Below are 10,813 nucleotides of genomic sequence, written 5' to 3'. Positions count from 1 at the left end.
GGCTCGGGGAGGGGCGGGGCCACCTGCTGACACCTGATGGGGGGAAGAGAAGGAGAGCAGAGACGAGGCAACGTTAATGACATGCAACACACGGGGAGTGAAAAGAAGGCAACATAACCAAAGGAAGGTCGAAGGTCACCTGGTCCAGCCCTAACTATATGCTTTAGCAAAAAGGAAAGTTTGAAGCCTAATCTTGAAAGTAGAGATAGTGTCTGTCTCCTGAATCCAAACTGGAAGCTGGTTCCACAGAAGAGGGGCCTGAAAACTGAAGGCTCTGCCTCCCATTCTACTTTTAAATACTCTAGGAACAACAAGTAGGCCTGCAGAGCGAGAGCGAAGTGCTCTAATAGGGTGATATGGTACTTTCCAATCCAAGCTGGCCCGCTCTCCTGAGAAGCAACAAGCAGAAGTCAGCCAGCAGTAACCACGGTCGTACAGCAGCCTCTGTGCAGTCTGTAGGCTAAAGACAAAACGTCCATTAGTCCTTGTTCCCCCTCTGACACAGGAAGATAAAGGTGACCAGACCAGACAAACTTCACCAGAAGCTGCTGCACCTCTTCCAGACGACCAGGTGGTGGCACTAAAACAGTAAGTGTGTGCATAAGGATGAGGCAGCTACATATCTACTATATCTAGATACCAACGAGACATCCGCTCTCTAAGCTGGCTGACAAACCCCTGCTCTTTCAGAGAATAACAACCGCTTAGAGAGATGCGACGTGTTAGAGATGTCTGTGAAGACTCCTGCAAGCTGCTCAGCACATGCTGGAGGCTCATGTCCAGGAATGCCGTCAGGGCCAGCAGCCTGGTGAGCGTTGATACTGCTCAGTGCGTTATGGACATCTATGGTGGTAAGAGAAGGTTATGGCAGTCATCAGAGGGCAGGGTTCTGGCAGACTTTTCCTTGTCGTCCTTGTCAAAATGAGCGTAGAAGCTCATTGAAGGAGGAAACATTCATGGTGTGAATGCCCAGCCACAGGCATCGTGGGTCCTAGTTGACAAAGTGTTCCTCCAGCTTGTAGCTGTGCTCGGCCTTCTTGGTGCCCCTCTTCAGGTCTGCCCTGGACGTACTGCAGGCCTGAGCGTCACCTGATCTGAAGGCATTGTTACGTGCCTTTAGTAGAAGCAGGATTTCCTTTGGCTGCACCTGAATGCTGTGTGTATGTACCAGGCTGTTTCCTTCCTGTGGGATAATCCTGGCTTTGTGTGACACACTGGTTTATAGTATTAATGAGATGGGGTGTTTCACCTCCAAGTAATCTTTTTTTTAAAAATCCCAGGAAGTTGATTCTGTTCATCTGGACAAAGACTTTTTTCGTCATTTGTTCAGCCTCGAGGCTTTTATTGCATTTAGCTGTGCAGCACTTTGGTTAATGTGTGCTGCTGTTAGATGTGCTTCGAACTAAACTGACTGTGGATGAAATTCAGAGCGCAGACTGAATCAGGCAGACGCACAGCGGTGTAAACTTAATAAACTTATTATTATTTTACATTTATTTAACAGTGAAACGAGGACGGAGATTTGAGAGAATTAAGTTCGTTTCTCTTTTATGTGCAGGTTGGATCTCTGTCAGGTTTCAGTTTGTGCTGAGTTAAGGCTCACCGGGCAGATGAAGGTCGTGCTCCCACACTCGTGTCTCCTCGGGATCTTGCACCATCAGCATCACTTCCTCTGCGTTCGTTGTCAGGATGATCTCAAAGGTCGGGTGGTAATTTGGTCCGTAATTTTCAAAAAACTCTGCACGCTGAAGCGAAATGGAAACAATTTAAAACAGCTTTGTGGACAAAGTGTCTGCTGACACTCAGCGACTGATACTCACTGCAGGCTGTATTTTAAAGTGGTGCGGGGCGCTGCTCAGACTGTACTTTTGACCTTTGTGGAAATAACAGAAGGACGGCGCTTCGATGTGCTCTGAAGCAGCGTGCTGCACTTTCACCTTCAGAGACATCACAACATTTTCTTAGTGCATGAATAGTTTCAGAGCTTCACAGCAAACAGATATAATCAGAGGATTTATTCATGCAGAAGCCATTTAATGATTTCATGATAAAGTCATACGTCGTGCAGAGGGACGTTTCCTGGGAGCAGCATCACACTGAGGATGGGGCGTGGCCTGTTTCTCAGGAAGAGCAGGACTTGGCCACGAACGGGTTTCGTCATGTAATTGAAAAACCGCTCAACGAGATCCCAGACGAGGCCGAAGGCGGAGAGGTGAGGGACGTCCACGACCACGTGAGTCTCAGTGATCTCCAGAGGCTGTATGATGCTCATGCCATCATCCGTGATGTGGACCACAGAGATGCTGTCAGAGACCAGTGCTGGGAAAACACACAGCTTCGTTCACTGCAACAGCCTCCAGAAACTTTCCATGGAAAGCAAATCAGAGCATTTTCTGCAGGTTTAATTCTCCTTCAGGTGTTTCAGTGGCGTCCTTACCCGGCTCAGGCTCACAGTGTGGGAGGTGCAGCTGACGTATAGAGTCCTGAAGACACTCGATGCCGAACAGCGGGCCTCCGGCCACTTTGTGCGCTGGTTGGAGGACCAGAGGATCCCAGATCAGAGTCTTGTAGGTGACCTCACTCTCACGAGTCACATCAAAGACCAGACCAGTCAAAGAACACTGGAACAACCCTGGACCGGGAAACAGGAACCTGAACGACACAGAACGGTTCAACATGGAGCTCAATGCTGTAGCTGTTAAATTCAGTCTAATTTAATTTATATGGTGCAAGACTGTCATCACAATAGAATTCATACTGCAAAGTAAAACCCAAGGCTTTATGTTATTATACTAGTGAGAGAATCCTAAAAGAGGAAGAAGCATCTATGGCAACATCCTTCATCAACGTTTCCATCAGATGACAGTTAGATGATCACGTCCGTCTCTTTTAATTAAAACTTTACTTACTCGTGTGTAGGAGTTGATGGTCAGCCACTGCCTCTATTGACCATGACTTTGGTATTTTAACCAGTTATGGTATAACTAACCAAGGCCATGTTAAAGTTAACAAATGTGTGTGTTGCGAAGTTGCAAAAATATAACACATAAAACAAAGACTCAAACTGACATTCAACCTTGTAAACAGCAGTATATTAATTGGCTCCCAATACTCCATCAATTGGTGACCCATCTACTGTCAGACACAATCTGACATTCAGACTCAACCAATCACACATTTGTTAAAAGCATTTTTAATTTTCCCCACATTCTTCTTTGCATATGTAAAGCACTCTGAGCACGTCTGTGTTTGCAGAGGACATAATCTCACAGTGGGCACATCGAGGCTTGCGTGTCGTACCTGTATGAAACGCCTGCTCTTTCTTTTCTCATCTCAGGTGTGAAGCTTGATCGAGCCTAAAAGTCCAGAGAGGGCAAATTAAATATTTTTTTTAGTCACACAAACTTGTGATGTTGGTGCTACCGAAGAACCAGAAATACTCACAGTTTCCATTTGCAGCTTCACAACCCTGCACAAGGTCAAAGTTCCACCATGAACACTGAATGCTGGGTAGAGAGGCTCGGTGAACGTGGTGTGGAAGGTATGAATGAGAGTTTTTTTGTCACCAGAAACTGAATAAAAGGACAGAGTGCCGGCTGGCCAGTCCAGAAACAGTCCCAGTCTCCTGCGTCTGGCCAGGAATGCTCGGACGTCGATGTGTGGGACCGGTATAAAAGTTTCCCTCAACCCGTGTCGGAAGGAGTAACCGTTTGAATTGGTGATGCTGAAACACCAGCTCTTGTCACTACGGTCAATTTCTGTGTCCCAGTGTCCCTTCCTCGGCAGGCTCTTATATGCAACACCAATATTCACAAACGCTTCCCAGTCCACCTCCCAGTAGCAGCGCCCAGTCAGAGCCTCTCGACACAGCACCTGACTTGGTCAAATCTCTCTGGATGATCAGGATACGACTGCTTTTCCTCAGTGCTGCTTACTTTCCTGTCACATTCAGACAGGACGAGGTTTTCATTCACAGTGTTGGGGTCGAATGTGAGATCACAGGCATCTGTGAAAGAGATGCAGTGAGTTAAGCTTCAGCTCAGTCGATGTTACAGAGAAACTCAGTGACACTTACACTTGTTCAGAAGCTGTGGGTCGACCCAGTGCTCTTCATCGTGGTCCACACTGAGGCAGAAGAGGTCAGACTGTTATTATTAGTAAATAAACATGAAATAATCTAATATGATAAACATGTTTTGTCAAGGCACCGTGACAGGAAATTATTGCCTTGAGTTGATAAAATTAGTTCACAGATGGAGAGAAAACAACCTTATCAGAGATACAAAACTCAATAAAAAAATGGTCAGAGGACAAGTAACGAGCACCTGATATGAAACAACAAAGGTGAAGCAGCACTCAGAGACATGCTCCACCCTGTGGCTTTGGTCTGGGTGGAGAAAGATTCGGTCTTCTTTCATCGAGCAGTGTTGTCAAACTTTACTCAAGATAAGCATTTATAGGAGCAGGTAAGCACTGATAAAGCCAAACATTTCTAACAGGAAAAGAAGTTTGTTTCTGTATTTCAGCTTTTAGCACTGCTGTGGGGTACATTTCTCAAATCTCACTTTGACCTGGTCATTGGGACAAAGAGATTACAATGTTCTCATAATGTTTGTTATCTACAGAACCCAGGGTTATTTAGTTTGACATCACAGTTTTAGAGCTGAGGAGCTGTTAGCCACTGGAGTCGGTAATGTTGCCTTCAGGTACAGGTATTAAAAAAACAACAGCCTAAGATTTTAAATCTTTCTATGTAAAATCCCATTAACCACTGTTATTTATAACACTTACTGACTGAACTGCAGTCAGCACTCTGTTGCTCATGTTTAACCGGGACCTGAAACACTACACGTATAAAGGCTCATTTACATCATGGAGCCCTGCTCTCAGATGTAACTCTATCTGTGAAGCTGGATTTAAGGAATAAATGATTAAAGTGAAAGTTTTAAAAACATGTTTAGCGCCAACTTCTGTCAGTACAAGCGTGATGTCATGTGGTTGGTTGGCACTTACATTAGTTTATGTTAGCCAACTAGTGACAAGATCGATACCTCGGAGGAAAATAAGGACACTGAAACTAAACATCAGTGTAAGAGGATCACTTCAGTGCTGCAACAATGAGTTTATATTAAACTCAGGATGTACTGTCCACTTTACTGTCTGTCTTTAGCAGGAAGTGACGGTTCGGTAATTGGCTAGCTGCACTCAAACGGGCAAATCCAGCTGTTAGCCGTGATGGTGGGGTTTGTAAAGCACTTTATAAATGAGGACTGTGTGGAGGAGAGTCTGTTTGAGTCACCAGACCAACAAACTGGAGTCCGACACCCCAGCTTTTCCTCATCAGGCCAAATCGTGTAATCAGCTGGCAAAAAATCAGAATCAGCATACTTTATTAATCCCTAGGGAAATTATGTGGGTTACAGTTGCTCCAGCACAGTAACATTAACAAAAACAGACTAGACTATTTGACAGTACTATATGTTAAAACATATACAAATCATCAAATAATAAATATCCAGGGTTGACAGATGTGATTATAAATAATCATCAAGAATAATGACAGCAACATTATCGAGTAAGAAAAGAGTGTGTGTAAAAAGGATGTAACTATTGCAGTGATTACAGAGGGTTAGATGGAGGAGTTGTACAGGGAGATGGCCACAGGCAGGAATGTTTTCCTGTGTTGGACAGTGGTGCTTTTTGGTAATCTCAGTCTCTCACTGAGCGTGAAGGCATGCCGGCTCGGACGTCGCCCGGATCAACAAGGTCCGCGTCAGGTGTTGAGGAACCAGGGCACCCTGACGAAAAGTGGGCTACTGGAACAAGAAGGCATCGGTGGGCAAGAGACGAAAACAGGGCGTTGTTGGAATGCTACTACGCAAGTAACCCTGGCGGAAGGGGCTACATGAATAGGATGAGGGACCTATGGATTCTTCGATACCCAACATCCACAATGACGGCGAAACAACTAGTAGCTCAGTGTTCCAACATTTGAAAGAAGGGACTGCTCTCACAGCTAGAGATTGACGAGGTACAACACAAATGCTACGAAAGGAGCGGAGCAGACGCAGGAGGGGAGATATCCACCCACCCGAGATTGGGTACATAGCCCCAAGTGCGATAGGAGAAGGACTGTTGAGTGCGAGAGGAGCTGACCTGAAAATAGGATCATGGCCAAGCTTGAAACCTGGATCCCTCGTAGCCGGTTACCAAGATTACGTGAAGTACCCTCAGAAGGTCTGCTAGATGATGTTAATGCAGCACTACGGACAATACCTACAACCACGATTACCGACACTAACAAGCTGATCTACAATACGGCAGCAGTGATCAGTGAGATGCTTGGCTACAAGTTGAACAGCCACAAGGGGCAGTACCCTCCATGGAGAAGGAGGCTAGAGGGCAAGATCAAAGTAGCACGGAGGGAGGTTAGCCAACTAACGGAGTTGCAGAAAGGTGCGACAAAGAAGGTGCATAAGAAATACAGCAAGCTGTCCATACCTGAGGCCTTGGAAACTGCCAAGCAAAGACTCACAGCCTTGGCCAGCCGCTTGAGGAGGTACACCAGAGAGATAGAAGGCAGGAGAATAAACCAGCTGTTCTCCACAGAACCAGCAAAGGTGTACTCTCAGTGGCAAGGGAACAATAAGAGAACAGCACCACCAAGGCTGGAGACGGAGCAATACTGGAAGAGCATATGGGAGAAGGACGCAACCCATAACGGCAATGCTCAGTGGCTAGTGGATCTGAGGGCAGACCACAGCGACCTCCCTGAACAGGGTCCAGTAACCATCACAGTGGCAGATATCCAAGAAAGGGTCTCCAGTATGAAGAGTTGGACAGCACCAGGGCCCGACATGGTTCACGCCTACTGGCTAAAGAAGCTGACTGCACTCCACGAGCGTCTGGCAGCACAAATGAACCAGCTGCTAGTTAACGAGAGACACCCGGAATGGCTAACCGAAGGTCGGACGGTCCTGATCCCCAAGGACCCCAAGAAGGGACCGGTCCCCTCCAACTACCGACCAATAACCTGCCTCAGTACTACATGGAAGCTCCTGTCAGGCATCATATCGGCTAAGATGAACAGGCACATGGGTCAATACATGAGCGGGACACAGAAAGGAATTGGCAAGAATACCAGAGGCGCAAAACACCAGCTACTGGTAGACAGAACAGTCAGCCGAGACTGCAAGACCAGACTGACCAACCTGTGCACTGCCTGGATTGATTACAAGAAGGCCTAATGGATAGTGGTGGTAGACAAACAGAAGAAGACGGCCGTAGTGATCGATGTAGCGGTTCCGAATGACAGCAATATCAGGAAGAAGGAACACGAGAAGCTGGAGAAATACCAAGGGCTCAGAGAAGAGCTCGAGAGGATGTGGAGGGTGAAGGTAACGGTGGTCCCCGTGGTAATCGGAGCACTAGGTGCGGTGACTCCCAAGCTAGGCGAGTGGCTCCAGCAGATCCCGGGAATAACATCGGAGATCTCTGTCCAGAAGAGCGCAGTCCTGGGAACAGCTAAGATACTGCGCAGGACCCTCAAGCTCCCAGGCCTCTGGTAGAGGACCCGAGCTTGAAGGATAAACCGCCCGCAGGGGCGTGCTGGGTGTTTATATATTATTAATATATTAAGAATATAATATAATGGCTCTACCGAGCGTCCCGTTATTTCTAAAACTCTGATTTTTCTCTGATAGAGTGATTGGAACAGATACTTCTTTGTCACAAAAAACATTCATGAAGTTTGGTTCTTTAATGACTTTATTATGGGTTAACAGAAAAAAGTGATCACATCTGCTGGGTCAGAAATATACATACAGCAGTGCTAATATTTGGTTACATGTCCCTTAGCCATTTTCACTTCAATTAGGCGCTTTTGGTAGCCATCCACAAGCTTCTGGTTGAATCTTTGACCACTCCTCTTGACAGAATTGGTGCAGTTCAGTTAAATTTGATGGCTTTCTGACATGGACTTGTTTCTTCAGCATTGTCCACATTTTCAATGGGGTTTAAGTCAGGACTTTGAGAAGGCCATTCTAAAACCCTTATTCTAGCCTGATTTAGCCATTCCTTTACCACTTTTGATGTGTGTTTGGGGTCATTGTCCTGTTGGAACACCCAACTGCGCCCAAGACCCAACCTTCATGCTGATGATTTTAGGTTATGTTGAAGAATGTGAAGGTAATCCTCCTTCTTCATTGTCCCATTTACTCTCTGTAAAGCACCAGTTCCATTGGCAGCAAAACAGCCCCACAGCATAATACTCCCACCACCATGCTTGATTGTAGGCATGGTGTTCTTGGGGTCAAAGGCCTCACCTTTTCTCCTCCAAACATATCGCTGGGCATTGTGGCCAAAAAGCTCGATTTTTGTTTAGTCTGACCACAGAACTTTCCTCCAGAAGGTCTTATCTTTGTCCATGTGATCAGCAGCAAACTTCAGTCGAGCCTTAAGGTGCCGCTTTTGGAGCAGGGGCTTCCTTCTTGCACGGCAGCCTCTCAGTCCATGGAGATGCAAAACACGTTTAACTGTGGACAATGACACCTGTGTTCCAGCAGCTTCTAATTCTTGGCAGATCTGCTTTTTGGTGATTCTTGGTTGACTCTTCACCCTCCTGACCAATTTTCTCTCAGCAGCAGGTGATAGCTTGCGTTTTCTTCCTGATCTTGGCAGTGATGAAACAGTGCCATGCACTTTATACTTACAAACAATTGTTTGCACTGTTGCTCTTGGGACATGCAGCTGCTTTGAAATGGCCCCAAGTGACTTTCCTGACTTGTTCAAGTCAATAATTCGCTTTTTCAGATCCATGCTGAGCTCCTTTGACTTTCCCATTGTAGCATTTGTGGGCGTTTGTATCCAATGAGCCCTATTTAACCTGTCTAAGAGAAGTCACCAGCTGTAGTCACTCATAATCACTCACAAGAAGTTAAGAGGCCATGCTATGAAGCTCAGTTCACTGACAACTTTCTAAGTCACCAAAATTGCTAATTCATGTTGCTGTATGTATATTTTTGACCCAGCAGATGTGATCACTTTTTTCTGTTAACCCATAATAAAGTCATTAAAGAACCAAACTTCATGAATGTTTTTTGTGACAAAGAAGTATCTGTTCCAATCACTCTATCAGAGAAAAATCAGAGTTTTAGAAATAACGGGACACTCGGTAGAGCCATTATATTATATTCTTTACAAGTGTATGTAAACTTTTGACCACAACTGTATATGTAGACATAGCACAACGTTACACACTTTTGCAGTCTCACACAACTCTTATAGGCGCACTGCCTTATGGGTAGTGGCTGGGCTTATTTACTCCCGCTAGAGCTGCTCATTTTAGGGGATACTCCCTCTTGTGGTGTAACGGAGGAATAACTACCCTTCCTGCACTATGTCATTTTTGGAGACTGGGGCACACATTATTTTACCACAATCAAAGAAAATACATATTTGAACAATCAGACCATTTAACTAACTATAATTTTGTAACTAAAGATTATGGGGGGTGTCCTGTTTTGTCCACAATGTATTTCTTGTCCTTACACACCTTTGCACAGGATGTGCAGTTGCATGCCCGATATGGTTACTGAGAGTTTCCCCCAGCTGCCCAGGAGGAGCTCAGTCTACATGCCTTCCTGCAAGGGCTTTCTCCAGAATTGCTGCACCAACATCTCCGCCTTGCCATGCCTCGGTCCCTCCGTGAGGCCCTCCATGAGGATGAAGATAGAGCTGGGTGTCATCTGCATAGCAGTGAAAATGTATGCTATGTCTTCTAATGATGCTGCCTAAGGGAAGCATGTATAATGTAAACAGAATTGGTCCTAGCACTGAACCCTGTGGAACTCCATAATTAACCTCAGTGTGTGAAGAGGACTCTCCATTTACATGCACAAACTGGAGTCTATTAGATAGATATGATACAAACCACTGCAGTGCAGTACCTGTAATACCTACAGCATGTTCTAATCGCTCTAATAGGATATTATGGTCGACAGTATCGAACGCTGCACTGAGGTCTAGCAGGACAAGCACAAGACAGTGGGAAGGAAAAACTCCCTTTTAACAGGAAGAAACCTCCAGCAGAACCAGGCTGAGGGAGGGGCGGGGCCATCTGCTGCCACCAGACCAGAGATGAGTCCACTGTCAGAGGCCATAAGAAGATCATTTGTAACCTTCACTAAAGCTGTTTCTGTGCTGTGCTGAGCTCTGAAACCTGACTGAAACTCTTCAAATAAACCTCTGCAGATGATCTGTTAGCTGTTTGACAACTACTCTTTCAAGGATGTTTGATATGAAAGGAAGGTTGGAGATTGCTCTGAACACCAGTGGACTTGGTGTTTGGAGCCCCACCTAAGCCTGAGATTGCTGATGGGCAAGAAATGGACTACTTCAGGAGGCTGAGGGAGTGGCTGCAGGTGGTCCATGATTACACTCGCCAGGCCCAGGCCAACGTGGGAGTACGACAGGAGAGGGCCTATTGCCCGGGTATATTGCCCTGTCTGCAGTAAGGGTGTCTCCCCGAAGCTCTGCAGTCCCTGGCAAGGGACTGCAGAAGTCATGACACTGTTATCTGAGGCGCCTGATGAGGATTACTCTCCCCCAGCTGGTTTCAATGGGCCTAGGGCAGATCCCTGGACATTTGAAAGACTTTGTGTGGGGTGAGGGGGTTACTGGGGATGACTAACCCCTTCAGGTGGGGTCTATGTAGCAGGCTAAGGGAAGGAGCCACTAGACGAAAGACTCATGGGCCTGTTCACTTGACATTCATGTATTAATTTACAGTTATCTTGCACTAATCTATCATTGC

At 46.1% G+C, this 10,813-nt stretch overlaps 2 protein-coding genes across 2 annotated transcripts in view; both read right to left on the bottom strand.

Moving 5' to 3' along the window:
• Window positions 1-731: 731 nt before the first annotated feature.
• On the bottom strand, window positions 732-3,843 carry LOC121812835 (NACHT, LRR and PYD domains-containing protein 1-like). The gene is made up of 6 exons (XM_042215928.1): window positions 3,445-3,843; window positions 3,301-3,356; window positions 2,438-2,652; window positions 2,060-2,319; window positions 1,821-1,937; window positions 732-1,745 (listed from the first exon to the last, which is right to left on the bottom strand). The coding sequence occupies exons 1-6, from the start codon at window positions 3,451-3,453 to the stop codon at window positions 1,593-1,595; spliced, it is 810 nt and encodes a 269-aa protein (XP_042071862.1). The 5' UTR covers window positions 3,454-3,843; the 3' UTR covers window positions 732-1,592.
• Window positions 3,843-10,813, bottom strand: part of LOC121812837 (NACHT, LRR and PYD domains-containing protein 12-like) — a 29,166-nt gene continuing 22,195 nt past the window's right edge. The window contains exons 2-3 of the mRNA XM_042215929.1: window positions 4,076-4,125; window positions 3,843-4,006 (exon numbers count right to left, since the gene is read on the bottom strand). Coding sequence (XP_042071863.1) covers window positions 3,852-4,006; window positions 4,076-4,125 — 205 coding nt within the window. The 3' untranslated portion in view covers window positions 3,843-3,851. The remainder of the gene's footprint in view (window positions 4,007-4,075; window positions 4,126-10,813) is intronic.

The sequence above is a fragment of the Haplochromis burtoni genome, unplaced genomic scaffold (genome assembly GCF_018398535.1).
Source record: "Haplochromis burtoni strain Fernald_Lab_line unplaced genomic scaffold, NCSU_Asbu1 Contig_873, whole genome shotgun sequence".
NCBI lineage: Eukaryota > Metazoa > Chordata > Actinopteri > Cichliformes > Cichlidae > Haplochromis > Haplochromis burtoni.
Note: the sequence above shows the minus strand (reverse complement) of the source record. Positions and strands in the feature narration are given on the sequence as shown.